The following is a 20,494-nucleotide window of genomic DNA, read 5'->3' as shown; positions in this document are numbered from 1 at the left end:
TTGTCCGTGAGAAGCCATATGCATGTACACAGAGGCCACTTGGCTTTTAATATATAGATGATCCAACAGCGACAGAATTTCACTCCTGTTGCCTTTGGACGGCTGACAGAAAGCAAAAAGCTTCATAAAAAAACCACTAAGGCAGTCAAAGTGTATCTCGGCCTTAACATCACGTTCACTCATCATCAAGCGTGTCATCATTAAGATTCCACTTTGCTTTACGCACATTTTAAATCACATTATCCTTTGATTTTCCACATCATGGCGGCGACACGGCTGAGCGGCGTGGATCGGTGCGTCCAGTTTGTGTGATGTTTAAATACATTTGTTCAATCTGAACAAAAATCAGACGAGCCACCGAGGATCAAAGACGAACAGGCCGCCTGCTTCCTCCATGACCCCGAAAGATAAAAACACTCAAAAAGCAGCCACTTGTTTGTTGTTTATGTCACTGACCACAAACAGAACATCTGATAGAGGAGTGGCTCGTTTAGCTGCTCCATTTGGGACCAAAATCTTCAGGGTGGCAGAAAACGCAGACGCTTTATCTTCCGTCAGTCTGCCAAAGTGTCGAAATAAGACACACTGAAACAGGAAGAACTCCTCCTGTGGAGCAAAAAAAAATGGAGTCACACAATCAGCAGATGGAATGCAAAAAAAAAAAAAAAATTAAACCCAGGTTCATTAAAAAATAAATAAATCAGCTGATTGAGTTTAAGCAAAAAAGATTTTGAAGAAAAAAAAAGGCCAGCTTCATTAAAAAATATAGAATATAATAAAACTCATTTGATTGAGCAAAAAAAGAGAAAAATTCTGACCCAAATTTCATTTAAAAAATAAAAATCAGCTGACCAAATTGAAGCAAGAAATAAAGGGGAAAACTCTGAGCAAAGGTTAATAAAAAAAATAAAATAAAATTGTCAAATCGAGTTTAAGCAAAAAATAAATAAATAAATAAATATTAAAGAAAATAAATTAACTGATCAAGCAAAAAAAGAGAAAAAACAGCCCAGTTTCATTCAAAAATAAAATAAAATTATTTGATCAACTTTAAACAAAACAATGAGAAAAACTGATTAAAAAATAAATCAAAACCAGAAAATGCAGAAAATAGCAAAAGAATTGGTTGAAACATTTTACAGGTTAATGTTCATGCTAGAATGATGACATTCAGATGGCTGAAATATTGTCCCATACATTATTCTGATTTTTGCACCATCACACTTTCTTATTTAATGTCATCACTGATTTTCTCTTTTCTATTAATTAACCTCTGGAAATGTTCAATCAATAAATCTATATCAAATAAAATAATGACAAAAGGTTACGTATTAACAAGGTTTTACACATTTCTTCTCAGAGGTGCAGAATTTTTTTTTTAAAGTTTCCAGATTGTCACAAAACTAGAACAGGCAAAGATTAAATCAGTTACAGGACAACTGGTTACTGTCTGCATTCATCATGTTAATATCTGAATAAGTGTATAAAACTGGAATTTATTTCAAGGTCAGATCTGCTACAGAAATACTGGAGTTTGGAGTTTTCTCAGCGTGTGTGAAGCAGCTGATGAGATTTCAGTTAGGTCACCAACAGAACTAAATAAACGGTTCTACGTTTCCAGAGTGGCGTTTAGATTACTGACGGCCTCCTTGTGTGAAATGCCAAGTCCTTCAGCAACCACGGCTGCCAAGCAGCGATCCTGTGGTTTGGACAGTGGCTCTGAAATACTTCGAGCGCCCCAGTGGGAAAAGTCTCTGCCAGCGGTGGTGTGAGATTCCAATTGGTTCACACCCTCCCACATGGCGTCCTGCGACCGCCACAGCTCAGCCTGCTGCTCGGGAGGCAGCTGAGCGTTTGGTTAGAGTGGATCGGATTCCTTCAAGCCTGCACTCAGAGGAAATGAAGCTGGAACCTTTTCTGCCCAGTGGCCTCACCAGAGCCACATACAGATGGATTAGGCCCCCAACCTCATAGTGACCCCTCCTCCCCAAACTCAACAACACGACACGTCACCCTTACCAAAAAGTAGTATATGCAAGTATGTTTCAAGTATACTTCCAGTTTACTTTTTACATACTTATCAGTACTATTTTTTGGTAAGGGCAGTCAGCCTCCAGCTGCAGAACCTGGAGCGTACACTGGCATCACCACATCCAGGATCCAATTGTGTTGGATGGCAACCACCCAGCCAGATGTCTGGTCCATCCCCACCTCATGAAAGTAAACATTAATTTGGTGCCGGGTGAAATGTGGGTGTCTCATTGACCTCGTCCAGTTGCTGGGGTCCTCCATACTGAGGCACCTGTGTGCTGGATCATGTCAATAAAAACACCCCACATGGACAAAATGTGGTGCTAAATGTTCCGTCACCATGTCAGTGATCCTCATCTAAGTCTCACTACGTAACCATTCATTTGACACAATGTCATTCCAGTGGGACCCAAAGGTCCTCCACAGAGACCAGGTACCAAAGAAATCCAGTCATCCCCTTAGGTCACTGTAGAACCTTAAAGACTTGGAGGTTCATTCTCCTGCAAAGAGTCCTCTCCATCCTCAAATCAAGATGCACCAAAACAAAACTGGTAAACTATTGCAGAGACAGGCACCAGCACCTACACAATTCTGAGGTGATCAGCATCAGTCAGACCAGACCGATCTGCATGGTTGAGAGAGAGAGAGGGTGGATCCTGCCCAATTAGGCTCTCCTGTGATCCTGCCGCTGGGTTCAAAAGAAGGAAAAAAAAGATCCCAGTAGGTGGTGTGTGCACTGTGTGCATTTAGAGAAATCCATCTTCTAGCTCCACACCATTGTTACAGCTTCTGAAAAGTTGAAATATCTGATTCTCTATAGAAATGGCTCAGATCATTCAAAGAAAGTCCGTCTGGTGTTGTATTCACATTTGCATAAGCACCGAACAGTAAATGGGATGTTCTCAATTCCGCCACCACTTGCTATGATTTTTTACACAACCACGAGCGCGTGAGAGCTTCCTGTTCTAATCTTCATTAAGTTACTGTCTATTTAACTCTGCAAAACCAGTGCATCACGTGTCAACACTTATCGTCTCCCACTACAGACGATGGTGATTCTGCACAGCAGATTAATTTTTTTTTACCATTAGCATGTGAATGCTGATCAGCCTCGGTTCCCAGAATCAGCAACTGTGTGACCGATTTCGATTCCCAGAAAATGCATCTGCGTGACTGACTTCAGTTCCCAGAATCAACAACTGTGTGACCGACTTCGGTTCCCAGAATCAGCGCCTGTGTGAACGACGTCGGTTCCCATTATCAGTAACTGTGTGAATGACTTCTGTTCCCAGAATCAGTGACTGTGTGACCGACTTCTGTTCCCAGAATCAGCAACTGTGTGACCGATTTCAATTCCCAGAATCCGCATCTGCGTGACCGACTTCGGTTCCCAGAATCAGCGACTGTGTGACCCATTTCAGTTCCCCGAATCAGCGACTGTGCAACCGACTTCAGTTCCTAGAATCAACAACTGTGTGACTGACTTCGGTTTGCAGAATCAATGACTGTGTGACTGACTTCGGTTCCCAGAATTAGCAACGTGTGACTGACTTCAGTTCTCAGAATCAGCGTCTGTGTGACCGAATTCGGTTCCCAGAAACAGCATCTGTGTGACAGACTTCGGTTCCCATTATCAGCAACTGTGTGACCAACTTCGGTTCCCAGAATCAGCGTCTGTGTGACTGACTTCGGTTCCCAGTATCAGCGTCTGTGTGACCGACTTCAGTTCCCAGAATCAGCGACTGTGTGACCTCAAGCGAGAAGTCTGTGAAGAAAAAACTCCCATACGAACGCAACCACAAATATCAAAGTTTAGGTGCAAAACATCCAGGCGATGTTTATTTCAATGTACATCCAGTCATGTGATTTCAAAAGGCATAAACACAGGACCACTTAACACATTCCATCTATACAAGGGGGGGAAGAAAAATCTACAGCTGCAAATAAATAAAATGTCGAGCATTTAGGATCAAAACTATACATACAGGAAGTTCAGCTTTGGCTGCACACGGACAAAAATATATATAAAATATCTCAGGCTTCATTGTCCACAGTGTAATAAAATAAAGAGCATCAATCCAACATCGGAATCAACCGTTTCTTTGGAAACGGCGCAGTTTCAGGCTAATAACAGTCATTAAACAGAGATTAAACACTTTAACGGTCAAATTTTGGACAGGAACAAAACTAAAAACCTATGAGGTGTTTCTGTGTTTTCTCTCCTAACCACAAGTCTTGATACTACAGATTCATTCCCATCAAGTAACTTTTATTTGCAGAGTAAACAAGCTAGCATGCTAGTTGGCTAATCTGTCTCACTACAAAGACTCATTAAGCCGTGAAATGACAGCAGATTTGCAGATGTATTTACGCTGCTGACACCTTTTTAGCGATCGGTTCTGATTCTTATTAGGTCAATTCCAGACACAATGTTCTGGCTTCCTAACTTAATACTAGATTTAGAAAAAAAAAAAAAAATTATCAGGCTTCCTTAAGAGTTCTGATGTACGCCGTTAGCTTCCTTTTTTTTTTTTTTTTTTTAAGTGCATTGTGAAATCCATTCGACATTTCCAAACACATTCCAAAAAAAACCCCTGTAAATTTACACTCAAAAACCTATGAAATGTGTTTCACCGTCTTTCCTGTTATAAGCTGCCACCGTTAATGCCCAAATGACCTCAATTAGCTCTAAATTCCATACTAATAAATTAGTATGTGCAAAAATTAAAAATATACTTTTCAAATGTGCATACTTCAGGAATGTGTTCATACGTCTGACAAAAAAAAAAACATTTAACACAACAACCTTCAACAATCCAACATAAGAAAACAAAAACACAGAAGAAACAACGGCATGAACCGTACAGTGACCCCTGAGCCCATCATGCTGAACCAGGAGGAGGCACAAAGTTTCAGTCAAGAAAACAAACAAGCAGACAAACAAACAAAATGACTTCATGCCTATACAAAGTACAGCTGGGATTACTCAGGAACATTCCAAGTAAAATACTACATCTGTAGTAGAAAAATACTTTTAAGGTTACTCGTAGTATGCATCATGTGACTGAGGCACATCACGTTTCCGGGATACGGCCGACATATTATCAATAGCGTTTTTATATTTGACCATGTCGGGACTCAGAGCGGCTCAAAATAATGGCGACCACACAGAACCAAACTACATTCACATCCGGTAAAGAATCCACGTGCAGACGAAAATAAGAAATATAATCCAATTTTAATTTGCCAGAAGCTAAAAGCAAAACGTTCTCAAGCTGCAGTTTTTGGTCGTGTGCAAAGTTCCTGGTTGGAGAAGCAGTGCTCGGTTTCTTGTAACAGTCGATGCCATGAGTTCTGAGGCTTGGCAGAGTTGAACCAGCAACTTTCCCTTTAGTCTACAATATACAAAGAATTCACGGACAAAATAAGTGAGACATGAACAACGGAACGCCAACAGAGACCGAAAACAAGCGCTTTGGCTACACTGGGCAACTTTTGAATTTGCAGGCTTTTTTTTTTTGGTCATTTGAAGAACTTCTCTGTTCAAGTGAAGATTTTATTTCTACACGAGCCGGATGTCCACATGTAAATGACTGACTGACAGAGTTAAAGTGCCATCAGGGATTTTTCCACCATCTGTTCGCAACTGGTCAACCTGCTCATCCCTCAGCTCCTCCTGAGCAAGCCAAATGTTTTCCAAGGTTGCATGAGATTAAAAAAAATTCCACCAGTGAAAACCACTTGAATCCCCCTCTAACGGGAACTCCATTTCTCCAGTTTGTATGTGCAGATGTTGTGAAGCAGGTTTATCGCTTTGTGCCGAATGACCAGACCTATATTAAGACCTATGGTCAGATTTGTTTCAAAGACGCTCGATGGACCATGTGGATAAACTTCTCCTCCGCAGATCCAACATCAGCCCTGTTTTTTCAAACTTTTGTTTCATTCGGCTTTATCACACCTATAAAACATCTGAATTTCATGTTCATATACACTTCCAAAATCATCTTCAGATTATAAGGACCATGCTTGTTTGTAACAGATCCGTCACAACAATTCCTTTTTTAATGTAATTCATGGATTTGCCAAACGCCTGATGGTCAGATGTGTTTTGTGATACTGATATATTTACAGGAGAACGAAGGTCCAAGTCTTTAGGGTTCTGGTGCTTCCTGTATTTCTATGTGGTTGTCCTAAGGTGATGACTTGATGTGTTTGATGCCAGGTTTCTTTGGAGGACCTTTGGGTCCTGCTGGAATAACTGTGTCAAATGAACGGTTAGTTAGTGAGACTCAGATGAGGAGGATCACTGACACTGTGAAGGAACATCAGCTGCCACATTTTGTCCATGTGGTGTGTTTTTCTGGACATGATCCAGCACATAGGTGCCTCAGTGTTGAGGACCAAAGCAGCTGGAGAAGGTCAAAGACAGAGAGAGCCACATTTTGGTCAAGGACACGCCCACATTTCACCTTGCTGCAGCATACAGATGGCTACCTTGGATAGGTTGGGGTGGACCAGTGGTCTAATTTGGTGGTTGCCATCCAGGACCCAAGGCGATCCAGTGTTGTAGTGGAACATGCAGCATGATGAGATTTTCCTCATATAATCCATGCAGATACTTTGCATCAAATCCAATTCCATATTGGTAAACTTTGGAGTACAAATCCTCATGAGGCTGAACAATTTTATTTTATTTTACGTGAAATTGTCAGATAGCAGGGTGGTTTTCTTCTCTATCTCTTTTTTGTTTTTGTATGTTTGACTATTCTTTGTCATACTTTATTTTATATCAAGCAGTTGGTCGACCCTCTAAGTCTGGTCTGTTCGATGTTTCTTCCTCAAAAACATCCAAGGGCATTTTTCCTCACCACTGTACCCTTGTGAAGTCACCTTGGGGTGACTTATATTGTGATTTGGCCCTACATAATCTAATTAAATTGAACTGAATCAGGGTTTCCAGTGATGCTTCCAAAAAGCATTGTAAAATTTGAGTTACATTTTTCATTTGAGAGTCTGAAGGATTTGTCAGAAAGAGTCCAAAGCTTCACTACCATGAAAGACGAAGTCTTGTAGAAATCATCTGTACCAGTCGAACTGACGTCTCCGTGTACTGATATTTCTTAGTAAAATTCCAAACTTAAGATTTTTAATTCTTTCAAATGTGATTTTTTTTTAGAAACTCAAACTGAAGTGGATTCATGGAAAAACATGGGAATTTTTACAACGAACTGAACCACTGTTCAAAGGTTTCAAGAGCCAAAACATATCTGTGAAGTGTCCTTTTTTTTTGCCCAGTGTAGCCACCCACCTGCACCATCAAACCTAAACATGGCTCCCAACTCTAGAGGGTGCTAATGAGTATCTCTGAAACCTGGGTGTCAGTTTGGTCATCTGAGTCTACATCTAGTCCTGTGGCCTCTTCTTGCTCTTCCCCTTCAGACTCTGCGTGTGCCACCACCACGGACACAGGTGAGGTTTTCATCTGTGTCGTCACTCCTTCCTCGTCTTCCTGCCAGCTCGTCCTCTCATGGCTGGGAGACAGCTCCCTACAGGGTTCTATGAAGATCCGCCGAACATGGGGTCTCTGCTCCCTGTGTCGGCTCTTCCGGTTCTCCAGCACACAGGAGGCCTGGCTTACGTAGGTGGTGCACTGTGGGGAGGGCACAGGCAGATCCAGGTCCTGCTTTGTGTAGATGCCCTCAGACAAGGACCCCGTGTGGCTTTCACCACTGTAGCCCCTGAGCCAGCGCTGTGGCCCGCTGAAGTACTGGCCCCCGTGGCTCCTAGATAGTAGTTTGCGTTTGGAAGGGGGGTTGGGCAAAGACCTCACAGGTGTGGCAGCTGGGTTACTCTCCTGGTTGCTCTTGGATAGCGATAATCCCTCCATAGTCTTGGTCGTGTCTGACAGTCCCGGCGAAAGTGGAAGAGATAGCGGGAGGTCTTTGGAAATTGTGGGAGACAGAGGGACGGATGGCGAGGCTGGGAAGGTTTTGGAGAGTGAAGGAGAGCGAGGCAAAGTGGAGGCTGAGAAGGGGCAGTCTTTAGACTGAGAGGGAGAGTGAGCAGTTCGGGATGAGAACAGATGAGCGTCAGATTTAGGATCCTTCAGCACAGGAGAAAGGGGGAGCTCTTTGGACAGGCAGGCACCATACCTAAGAAACAAGAAAAAAAGATGGACAGGAAGGCAAGGGTATTTCTAATATTCATAATTCTATTTGCGGATCACATCAGCACCTTCAAAAAGGCTGAAAAACCCCATTTATTTTAGAATTTTTTGATAACTATTAGTTTCCGTCAAGACCTAAGTTTTAAATCACTTGGGTATTTATGACTTGATGTGCCATGGCAGACTTTCCATGTAACGGGTACATCTACTACTATAAGCAACAGATTATCCCGTCCCAAGGTTCTTGAAATGGAGCAATATCTCCAACTAGTGGACAATTAATGCAAGTACAATAGACTTTCACCAAGACCTCTTGTCAAATATAAATATAAATGAAATCCTGAGCAGGCTGCAGCCTCCACATCAACGTTGCTCATAAAAATGGTTAAATGCTGCCGGGAACTCCATTTTCAGTTCATCGGGCTTCTACCAGCGAGAGTTTCTGGCTAACAGCCATCGTTCATGTCACTGGGCATGTTGAGCCACAGGACATCTCCAGAAAACGTGATGGTGCATATCACACAGCTTTTCCAGGTTTCCGCTGTGTACCTGGATCACTTCCATCTCTTATGGTAACATAAAGATTACTGTGGTGTGTGTTTCTCGTGGCACTTTCTCTGCCATCTCTCCTGCTTGTGGCTGGATATCACGGCAAGCAATTAATTAGTTGTAAAAAGTCACATACTAAAGAGCCATCATCAATATACAAAGTAGGACAGTTACACGTAACAGTCTCAGGAGCAGACTTTTGGCCACCATCGTAAATCCTGGATTCCACAGCTAGAAATCCAATATGGTGGTTTTTCACAGACCACGCGAGGAGCTTGCCATCCTCAGGAACTAATCCATTCTGGACCAACTTTCCATGTCCGACTATTTTATGACTGTAATCAGACGTGGTAATAGTGACTCCCAAAATGAGGGGCCCAAAACAAGATAACAAACCACAAAAGGCTACAAGAGATAAACGTTATCCGACAAACTGTTCAGATTATTGAAAAGACCAGAAGGCCTTCAACAATGGAAACAGAGTGGTGGGTTCTCATCTGACAAATGTTTTAACTTTCCAACTTTGACAGCTGCGTTCGTCTCCGATTGGTCAGCTGGGGACTGACATATAATCACATTGTTTTGCTTTTGCAAATGTGTTCAAGACAAAAACAATGATTGCAAATCAATAACAAAATTGCCAAACTTGTCTACCAGTTTCCTTGTATTGCTGAAATGTTTCATCCAACCCACAACTGTAGGTCACTGAAAGAACTCAACACATGGTGGACGTTCTGACCAGTGATCTTTTTAACTAGACCAGATGCTGTAACCTTACTTGAGCTCATGGAGCTGGAGCACATCTGGAGCGCTGCCACATAGTGAATGCACAGCCTGGAGGGATAGTTCCTGGGTTGGCGAGTAGAGCAGGTCTAAATCACGGGGGCTCAGGGCATCGCTGGAGTCATAGTCGCTGTCTGTAGGCAGGAAAACCTCAGATAATCCATCTTCATCCAAGCCAAACTGGGAGTCTGTGAACACAAATAAAGGTCAGCAATGGGAAAAAACACAGGTCAGTAACAACTATGAACAACATGTGCAACTGCTCAGCATTTTTTTTTTTTTTTTAATGGTTCATCCATCGTGTGGAATATTTCTGCTGATTTTTATTGGATAAAACTGCAGAACTGAAGTTGGGGAATGTAGCACTTGAACTTTTGCCATCTTATTGTGAGACACCACAATGACATCGTGCAAGTTTTGTGAACAGGATGAACCCGCAACTTTTACTTTGTGGCAGAGGTGGGACGAAGTCACCATCAAGTCACTCTCAAATCATGAATTAGCAAGTCCCAGGTCAAGTCTCAAGTCACCTTGCAAACAATTGGTGGTTATTATGACTTGAGATTTGACTTGTTTTTTTTGTCACTTTTCTCTCTGAACAAAGCCGTAAGAATTCCCAACAAATCCAGGGATATCAAATTTCGGTGCGAGTGATGTCCTGCTGAAATTATGGTGATTGATAGAGGACTGTGGAGCATTTTCCAGTGGTGGTTAAAACACGTATTTTTATTGGTCAACAGTTAAAATTTGGCCAATCTGCATCACTCTAACAATCCTGTCATCCAAGCGTGGCTGTTTGACTGATGTCAGATATCCACCGGTCTGCGGGAGTTCTAATGTTACGAGCAGAGGTGTATTAGTTTCTGTCTCAAAGTATCTTGTGCAACAGCATGTAAATAAACTCCTGTGGTAACATTTTTGTTTGCTCCGGTAGAAATACAAAATATCTTTATTCCTTCAGGACTGCACATCCAGTGAATTAGCACCATGATATATCTCACCACTGACGGCTTTCCTCCTTCGGGGTTCAGGTGAGGGTGAAGGCGTGGGCAGGCAGTCCATGTTTGACGAAGTGGAGTCAGTCTTCTGCTGTCCAGAGCCGCTCTCTGATGCAGTGACGTCCACCAGGCAGGTGATGGGAACACCACTGCAAGGCTGCTTGTAGCGAGCGTACTGCAGAACATCCATGATCCAGCGAAGGTCACGCCTCATCTCGTCCACTTGCTGTGACGCAGCAGAGGTTTGGACATGAAAAGATCATGTGACTACATGATACAAGTCAAAGTGAGATTACTTTTCTTATATACAGTCTTCCATATTTTTGTGTTCATTGCTAGTTTTTCTGTGTGTGCAGGATGACCTCCAGATCTACACATCTGTGTGATGAAGTCACCCAACTAAAGTGTATACAGTAGTGTTCAGAATAATAGTAGTGCCATGTGACTAAAAAGATTAATCCAGGTTTTGAGTATATTTCTTATTGTTACATGGGAAACAAGGTACCAGTAGATTCAGTAGATTCTCACAAATCCAACAAGACCAAGCATTCATGATATGCACACTCTTAAGGCTATGAAATTGGGCTATTAGTAAAAAAAAGTAAAAAAGGGGGTGTTCACAATAATGGTAGCATCTGCTGTTGACGCTACAAACTCAAAACTGTTATGTTCAAACTGTTTTTTAACAATCCTGTGAATAACTAAACCAGTATTTAGTTGGATAACCACAGTTTTTCATGATTTCTTCACATCTGCGAGGCATTAATTTTGTTGGTTTGGAACCAAGATTTTGCTCATTTACTAGTGTGCTTGGGGTCATTGTCTTGTTGAAACACCCATTTCAAGGGCATGTCCTCTTCAGCATAAGGCAACATGACCTCTTCAAGTATTTTGACATATCCAAACTGATCCATGATACCTGGTATGCGATATATAGGCCCAACACCATAGTAGGAGAAACATGCCCATATCATGATGCTTGCACCACCATGTTTCACTGTCTTCACTGTAAACTGTGGCTTGAATTCAGAGTTTGGGGGTCGTCTCACAAACTGTCTGCGGCCCTTGGACCCAAAAAGAACAATTTTACTCTCATCAGTCCACAAAATATTCCTCCATTTCTCTTTAGGCCAGTTGATGTGTTCTTTGGCAAATTGTAACCTCTTCTGCACATCTTTTATTTAACAGAGGGACTTTGCGGGGGATTCTTGCAAATAAATTAGCTTCACACAGGCATCTTCTAACTGTCACAGCACTTACAGGTAACTCCAGACTGTCTTTGATCATCCTGGAACTGATCAATGGGTGAGCCTTTGCCATTCTGGTTATTCTTCTATCCATTTTGATGGTTGTTTTCCGTTTTCTTCCACACATCTGGGTTTTTTTTTTTTGTCCATTTTAAAGCATTGGAGATCATTGTAGATGAACAGCCTATAATTTTTTGCACCTGCGTATGTTTTCCCCTCTCCAATCAACTTTTTAATCAAACTACGCTGTTCTTCTGAACAATGTCTTGAACGTCCCATTTTCCTCAGACTTCAACAGGTGCTGGCTTCATCCTTAAATACGGGACACCTGATTCACACCTGTTTGTTCCACAAAACTGGCGAACTCACTGACTGAATGCCACACTACTATTATTGTGAACACCCCCTTTTCTACTTTTTTTTTTTTTTTTTTTTTTTACTAATAGCCCAATTTCATAGCCTTAAGAGTGTGTATATCATGAATGCTTGGTCTTGTTGGATTTGTGAGAATCTACTGAATCTACTGGTACCTTGTTTCCCATGTAACAATAAGAAATATAATCAAAACCTGGATTAATCTTTTTAGTCACATAGCACTACTATTATTCTGAACACTACTGTATACGTATAGACCGCCTGAATATTCTGTATAAAATTCATCTGCATTTAATGCCAATAAACCTCTTTCAGGGTTTCCCCTGCCATCATACAGGCATGGCAGGCCCTCGTGCCAATGCTGGGGGCCATCTTTGTGGTGAACTGATGTCAGGAAACGTAACGAGGCTTAATAGATGTTCAAGTTTTCTTAAAAAAAAAAAACAGATTTCTAATATTAACATGTTTTGTTGAGAAGTTTTTTTTAGACTCACTGTCACACATGTCAATAAAATAAAGAAAATGATAACAACTGATGACATCTGGCTAGTTAAAGCCTGGAACAGAAATCTGCATAATCAACAAGAAAAATAAATTAATTCAATTAAATAAAGAGACACACGTTAGGATAAACACACAGATGTTTTCTGTAGGTTGGCAATTTCAGTAAATAAGCTGAGTAATGTTTGTATCACTGTCTAACATAGGTAACCATTGGGTGGCACTAGTGCTAATCCTGATGAAATTTAATCTTCTTTAATGTTCTGTAAATTCTTTGGGATCCTGTCTGAACCTCTTCAAAGAAATGCAGATATATTTTAGTTTCATTCCACATACCTATGACATAATAATAATAATAATAATCTGAAAAATCTCATTAATAAATAACTATACATAAATATAATGTGTAAACACTCAGCCTGTAAGCTGCATTTGTTTGAGCCAACTCTTGCAATTAATTAAAACCAGAATCCAATTAATCAGATTTTTTATTATTGAATGATTATTGACAGTTTGGCGCTGTCGTGTAAAAAGTGTCACACAAAGAATTCAATTTGGCTTTTATTTGAAAATTTCTGATTAGTTTCTTAAATGAAACCGAGGGAAAGAATGAATAGGAAAGCTTGAACATTTTAAATCATACAATTTACATGACATGACGTTCATTTAGCCAACACTTTTATACAAATGGACTTACAAGCGAAGAATCAAATCAAGCAACATTTAGAAGAAGAATGTAGCGTCCTGGGTGTACCCCGCCTCGCGCTCTATGACTGCTGGGATAGGCTCCAGCCCCCCGCGACCCCTAAATGGACTAAGCGGTAGAAGATGGATGGATGGATGTCAACAAAACAATAAAAAAAAAAACTCTCCTTACAATTTAAAGAAACCTTCAGTATAATGATAAATACCATTTTTTACAGACATATTTAGTCAAGCGATTGGTGCAAAAATGTAATTAACCGAAGAGAGAAATGAAGTTCGGCATGTTCAGGTTGTTGGAGATGTTGGGAGAAGAGAAGAGCTGGATTTCAGGAGCTTCTTGAAGGTAGCGCGGGACAGTGCTCTGATGATGTTTGGCAGTTTGTTCCAACATTGAGGAACTAAAAACAAGAATAGTCTGGATCGCCTCGTAGGTAAGATCCTTTGAGGGACGCAGCAGGCGAGGGGGTGGTATGGACCTCCATGAGAACATAGACATAGGTGGGTGGGTGCAGAAGCCCCAGTGGTCATTTTGCAGGCAAACTTTAGTGTCTTGGATTTGAACGCAGTTGGCAACCAGCAGCCAGTGGAGTTGTATCAGGGGCGCAGTAAGATGAGCCCTTTAGGGTTGATGAAAAACCAGAAGTGCTGCCAGGAGCCAGATCATCTGTAAGAGCTTCACCGTGCAAGCTGGGAGGCCTGTTGGAAAAGCGCCACAGTAGTCCTGGCGAGAGATAACCACGGTCTGTACCAGGACCTGGGTGGCATTGAGTTACACAGGGGTTTGCTCGCAACGCTCTGACCGTGTGGCATGCTGCTCTGTGCACGTGTTGGGGTCAGACTGAGTGACAGCGCCGTGACTCGGCTGGAAAGAATGTGGAAACTCAGGGAGCAGGCGAGGCGTCGCTCCCACCACAGATTCCTGCTCATCCCACCGCCGGAATTTCAGTGTTTACCAACAAACCTGCCAGAGAGGGCGGAGCTTTTTGGTCCATATAAACAAAAAATAGACAGCTCAGGATGTCCTCCTATCAAATTATGTAATATTTATTATTTATCAGCTTTATTATAAAAAAAAAAATAAATTCACAGAACACCTTTTCATTAAAATTAAGTGAATAATTTTTCACATTTTCAGAGGAATCCATTTACAAAAACTGAACGTAAACACAAGTTAGTAAAATTAAAAGCTGTTTTCTGAGTGCATAGGTTTAACTGCGTTTGTTAAAAAATGCCTCAAAGCTGTCACCGTTTATATCTCATGTTTGGGAATTTGCAGATAACTTGGTGATTTCAAAATAAAAGCACATGTGGCGCCACCAGGAAATGCTTTTACTTTGAAGTTGAGTGAGCACCAAGTGCCGAGTTAATGTGACAAACATTACAAATATTTAACAATTATTTAAAAATTTCTGAAATGTCTTATCTTTGATTCAACTCCAAAATCTGACATGATCTCATTTTTAATCCGAGCGACAACGTTTCATCAGATTTAAGAGAAATCAGTTATTCATGTCTTGAGAAAGAAATCAACAGATGGAACCTCGTTTTTTAAAACGATGTACTGCCGTTAGTTTGTAATATCTCTGGAGAAAAGTGAAGTCTTGCTGTGAGGAAGAATCTCCCATGTCGTCTGAGCATCGTGCACGGCGGGCGAACATTAACGCTCCGATCAGAATCATGGCACACTAAAACACACACACACACACACACACACACACACACACACACACACGCTCTGATGATCGCTGTTAGTTTTTCCCTGCAGTAATTTGTGGTCAGAGGCCACGTTGTTCCTCTAAAGTCGCAGACGGCGAGACAGACGGTGACACGCTCTGTGATTGAAGAGCACCATGTGGTTTTGTGGTCAGCCTCCATTAACAGAAGCGGTGAGCGCCGGACAAACTCCTAAACTGTTTAACGGCTGCAGCATCCAAATGGCTTCTGCTTTTCACACATTTTACGGCATCTAATGCTTCAAGCTTCTTCATACATTTTTTTTTATTATGATCTAAAAAAAGGTATCATTCAGGTAAATGAGTAAAAAAGAAATATAAGGAATTAATAACACAATGTGGTAAAGGTGTCTAAAACAGGCCGTCCTCAAAAACTGAGTGAGTGAGGGAAGCCACCAAGAAACCCATAACAATTTTTAAGGTATTACTATAGCACATTGGTTGTGATGACAGAGAGGTTTTTTTTTTGTTTTGTTTTCTTCACCAGTCACAGCCAGTGAGCCTTATAATGCCTTCATAATTGTTATGGGTTTCTTGGTGGCTTCCTTCACTCACTCAGGTTTCAGGACGGCATGCTTTAGACATGTGCTGCAGTAATTTGTGGTCAAAGGCCACGTTTTTTTTATAAAGTCACGAACAGCACCACACCCTAATCAAATCTAAATTCCACATTAATCTAAAAATGTTGAATCTGGACATTTTATATCCTGTTGTCTTAAGATATCCGTGGACAACATGAGGAGATTTTCTTGTATTCCAGGTAAATTAGTCATGAGGGAATGTAAAGAGTTTAACACACAATCTGGGAAATGTGTCTAAAGCAAGCGGTCCTCAAAAAGTAAGTACGTAAGTGGAATGAGTGAGTGAGTGAAGCCACCAAGAAACCCATAACAATTATGAAGGCATTACAAGAAATCTGAGATATGTGATTTAAAAGATTTCCATCTGTTACTTCACACAGACAGATTCTGGGGAAAAGATAAGTGCCAGAATGTTTCGCATGCCTTCTCTTTTTTTTTTTTTAATTCAGAGTGTGTTATGCTGCATTCACACCGGGTGCGACGCAACGCTACCACCGCCCGGTGTGTCGCTCTGCTTTCGCTGCGAAAATTCGCCCCAGCGCGTCATCAAATAGGAGGAGCTTCCATTCCGCTTGCCGGCTCCAGTTGTCAGTCAAGTTAACATGGCGGCCCTTGATCACACGGAGCGAGTTGCTGTGCTCTTAATTGTTGTGGAAAGCTGACAAACGTCACCAGCGGCGCCATCCCTGGGTTCACAGCATCCTCATGAGATGTTCCCAATTCGGGGAGTATCATTATTTGCTGCAGGAACTGCGTCTGGATGACGGCCGCTTTCAGAGGTCCATCTGCCTCTGCACGACCCAGTTTGAGGACCTCCTGTCCCATTCACGCACGCACATGTAAACAATAAAAAAAAAAAAAAAAAAAAACTGTCCGCTGCCACTGCTGCTGCTCGCTCTCTGTCATAATTGTGTTGATAAACCAGTCACCATTTGTTTTATTATTCATCTGTGTAGTTAAATAAAATAATCTTCACTGATGATTTGCTCGCGCGTGCACGTGAAAACAAAAAAACTGTCCGCTGCCGCTGCTGTGGGGCTGCTGCTCGCTCTTCCCCCAAAAACTCTGTCATAATTGTGAAATAAAGGACAAAAGGGACATAAGTCCTGCTCACAGGCTGGCTACCAGAGACAAGACATGTTCACATCCAACTCATGTCAAACTCCAGACATCTCCACGTCACTACATATCCAGCGCGACAAGATGAAAAAGTTCAGATTTTTCAGCTCGGGGGGGAGGGCAACGCGACACGATATCGCGCCACAAACGCGCCAATCGCTCAAAATCGCTTCATTCCCGTCCATCGTGTCACGTTGCGTGGCTTGGCGCCACAACGTGTCCTTCCATAGGGATTACATGGCAACCTGTCGCTGCTGTCGCTCGCGTTGCGCCCGGTGTGAACGCGGCTTTAGAGAAATGTGATTGCACTTTGAGATTAAACTCCATGATTTGGTAAAACCTGGTACTGTATGAAAAAGGCAGATTTTTATTTTTTTCTAATTAAAATTATTTAACTAATAGCACAAATGTGTGTCGATTTTTTTACCCAAGGCCAAAATATGGCCATCGGGCATCGTGTCCATCCATCCACCTGTCTGTCTGTACTGATCATAACTCCAGTCCTCTTACTGCCAGGGTCTTTAAATTCACAGGGAACATTCTTGGGACACAGACCTTGGACAAGTTCAAAGGTGGCGAACCTTGACCCATTTTAAGAGGTCAAAAGGTCACATATTCTGTTTCCTATTTTTATGCTTATACAGCTGAGGATATTGTAGCACTGTGTGACATTTATAGTCTGCAGTGACATTTTTCTGCAACAAGAAGTCTTTCTTTAATAGAAGTAATGGATATGAATAAAAAGCTGAAAGAGAGATTTATTGTCTTTAATAAGAGCTGAACCTCGTTCATTCATGTATCAAATGTCAAATGTTTCAGTCTGAAGTTTTACATCCAGCAAGCTGAAAGTCTCAGAATGAATCTGAAACCACTCAGACTGAATAATCGCTGAAGAACAATAAATAAAAGAATAAATCTCTGCTGATGATCAAAAGCTGTTTGGGAGGTTTTTAACTAATTAAACACCACTTCCACAGCTGAAAACATCTCTTAGCCTCTTGCTAAACTAACTTTGTTAAGAATTTCACCGTGCTTGCATGAACTAAAAAAAAAAAACCTGTAATACATCCAGAACACTGCTACCTGTTAGTACTTCAGTGTTATAACACACAGTATTAGTTTGGCTTTCCAGCTTCATTTAAATTACTAGGTGAGTGATTACTCTCCCCAGAGCGGGTGTGATTCAGAAACTGAAATGAAAAATTCGTTTTCACCAACAAAACTATCACCTCCCACCTATCCCGGATTCCACAGAACTGTTAGGGCAGGACTAAAGCTATGTACTAATACAGTGATTAGTGAGGGTTATTACGCTACATTCAATGGGCACTGGGAACTCCAAATTTCCCATTTCTGACTAGGGGTGAGGGAATGAAAGAAAACACTGCCAAAGGGCACAATTCCTGCTCTATACCTTGAGAAGGATTCTCAACTCTTCTACACCAGTTTACATTAAATTTATTGGCCCAATTTGGGGACAGCACCTTAATTTACTACCGATGACATCTATATATAGCAATTTTCTTAATTTTCATCTGTGTTTTTTTGACTGTCCTGTGATATCTCCTTGAGCCACAATGGAAATACATGTGTTTTTTATTTTTATTTTTCTCGCTGTTGTTTCATGGCTGGCTATACACTATGGCACGTTTTCTTTTTTGGAATAGCTTTGCCTTAAACTCAGGCTAAGTGGGGTTTTAATACACTGGATAACATAGCGCAACATACCAGCTTGGTAGCCTTTATGCTAGTTTCTAAACACGCTCACGCACTGGTGACTGATAAAAGTGAAAACCTGTACTTAAGCTCCGGCCTTCCAGATGTTTGATTTGTGGGATTGGTTCCTACCTGGATGTAGTCCAGGATCAGCTGGTGCCTCTGTTTTGCTGTCGCCACCTCGGTGTCAGTAATGGCTTCCCGCAATGTCTGCTGGGTAATGAGGGCGTCCAAGTCCAGTACCGAAGACAGACGGCAGTACAGACTGATGAACTTTTCTTTGTAGGTGCAAAAGTGAACTAAAGACAAACACAAAGACAAACCCTGTCAACAGTCATGTGACTTTTAGAATATTTATTTATTTTTAACTTATTTGCTGATGCTCTTTGCTTATTTATGTTTTTTGTTATAATTATTCGAAAAGACTAATTTAATTTTGATGATCACCACAATTTCCTTCTCTTAACACGACTAATCGTCCTTCCAGGTTTGGTGGATGTTGCCTGAAAACTATGTTTTCATCAGCAGTGATCACAGCTAATGACAAGTTAGCTTCAATAACCGCTAATTTGCTAACTGAAATGTTAACTGTGATAATGCTAAACCAACAAACTGCTAAAACATTTACCTAATGCTACCACACGCGGCTAACCTTTGTTAAATTAATTTGGCTTTGGTTTGTGATTTTTAGCTGTGAAACCCTGAAAACAGCTGAAATTCTAATATGTTGTAGCGTAAATATGGAGGTTTAGCTTTAGCATACAGAGATCAGATGTCTGCTAATGGTTTTAATGGTTTTCAAAGTTAGCTGATAAGCTAATCTGCTCATGAAAAAGCTAGCTTGTCTAACAAGCTGTTAGCTGATTAGCTGAACTCTGTCAAACCACCTATTTTTACCCAGATATTTTCTTCCATATTGGTTGATTAAATTGGTAATCGGATTACTCACAATTTGACAATTTGGTGTCCTTTAGGAGGCTGAAGCTGGTTTAAACCATTTAACCTCAAATACACCATCAAATCATGACTTTTAAGGAACCAAACAAAAATCAAAATATCAATCAATCAATCAATTTTTTTTTATATAGCGCCAAATCACAACAAACAGTTGCCCCAAGGCGCTTTATATTGTAAGGCAAGGCCATACAATAATGATGTAAAACCCCAACGGTCAAAACGACCCCCTGTGAGCAAGCACTTGGCTACAGTGGGAAGGAAAAACTCCCTTTTAACAGGAAGAAACCTCCAGCAGAACCAGGCTCAGGGAGGGGCAGTCTTCTGCTGGGACTGGTTGGGGCTGAGGGAGAGAACCAGGAAAAAGACATGCTGTGGAGGGGAGCAGAGATCGATCACTAATGATTAAATGCAGAGTGGTGCATACAGAGCAAAAAGAGAAAGAAACAGTGCATCATGGGAACCCCCCAGCAGTCTACGTCTATAGCAGCATAACTAAGGGATGGTTCAGGGTCACCTGATCCAGCCCTAACTATAAGCTTTAGCAAAAAGGAAAGTTTTAAGCCTAATCTTAAAAGTAGAGAGGGTGTCTGTCTCCCTGATCTGAATTGGGAGCTGGTTCCACAGGAGAGGAGCCTGAAAGCTGAAGGCTCTGCCTCCCATTCTACTCTTACAAACCCTAGGAACTACAAGTAAGCCTGCAGTCTGAGAGCGAAGCGCTCTATTGGGGTGATATGGTACTACGAGGTCCCTAAGATAAGATGGGACCTGATTATTCAAAACCTTATAAGTAAGAAGAAGAATTTTAAATTCTATTCTAGAATTAACAGGAAGCCAATGAAGAGAGGCCAATATGGGTGAGATATGCTCTCTCCTTCTAGTCCCCGTCAGTACTCTAGCTGCAGCATTTTGAATTAACTGAAGGCTTTTTAGGGAACTTTTAGGACAACCTGATAATAATGAATTACAATAGTCCAGCCTAGAGGAAATAAATGCATGAATTAGTTTTTCAGCATCACTCTGAGACAAGACC

At 41.3% G+C, this 20,494-nt stretch overlaps 1 protein-coding gene across 2 annotated transcripts in view; it reads right to left on the bottom strand.

The window, feature by feature from the left end:
• Nucleotides 1-217: 217 nt before the first annotated feature.
• ankfn1 (ankyrin repeat and fibronectin type III domain containing 1) overlaps nt 218-20,494 on the bottom strand; it is a 106,637-nt gene continuing 86,360 nt past the window's right edge. Inside the window, exons 22-26 of one of the 2 annotated variants that reach the window (XM_034193303.1) lie at nt 18,640-18,806; nt 10,534-10,756; nt 9,528-9,720; nt 7,343-8,186; nt 218-606 (exon numbers count right to left, since the gene is read on the bottom strand). In XM_034193303.1, the coding sequence (XP_034049194.1) occupies nt 7,376-8,186; nt 9,528-9,720; nt 10,534-10,756; nt 18,640-18,806 (1,394 nt within the window). In that variant the 3' untranslated portion in view covers nt 218-606; nt 7,343-7,375. Of the gene's footprint in view, nt 607-4,187; nt 5,427-7,342; nt 8,187-9,527; nt 9,721-10,533; nt 10,757-18,639; nt 18,807-20,494 lie in introns of those variants that run through there. The other variant, XM_034193302.1, reaches the window with a different exon arrangement.

Source organism: Thalassophryne amazonica, chromosome 18, assembly GCF_902500255.1.
Source record: "Thalassophryne amazonica chromosome 18, fThaAma1.1, whole genome shotgun sequence".
NCBI lineage: Eukaryota > Metazoa > Chordata > Actinopteri > Batrachoidiformes > Batrachoididae > Thalassophryne > Thalassophryne amazonica.
This window is presented reverse-complemented; position numbering and strand designations above follow the sequence as displayed.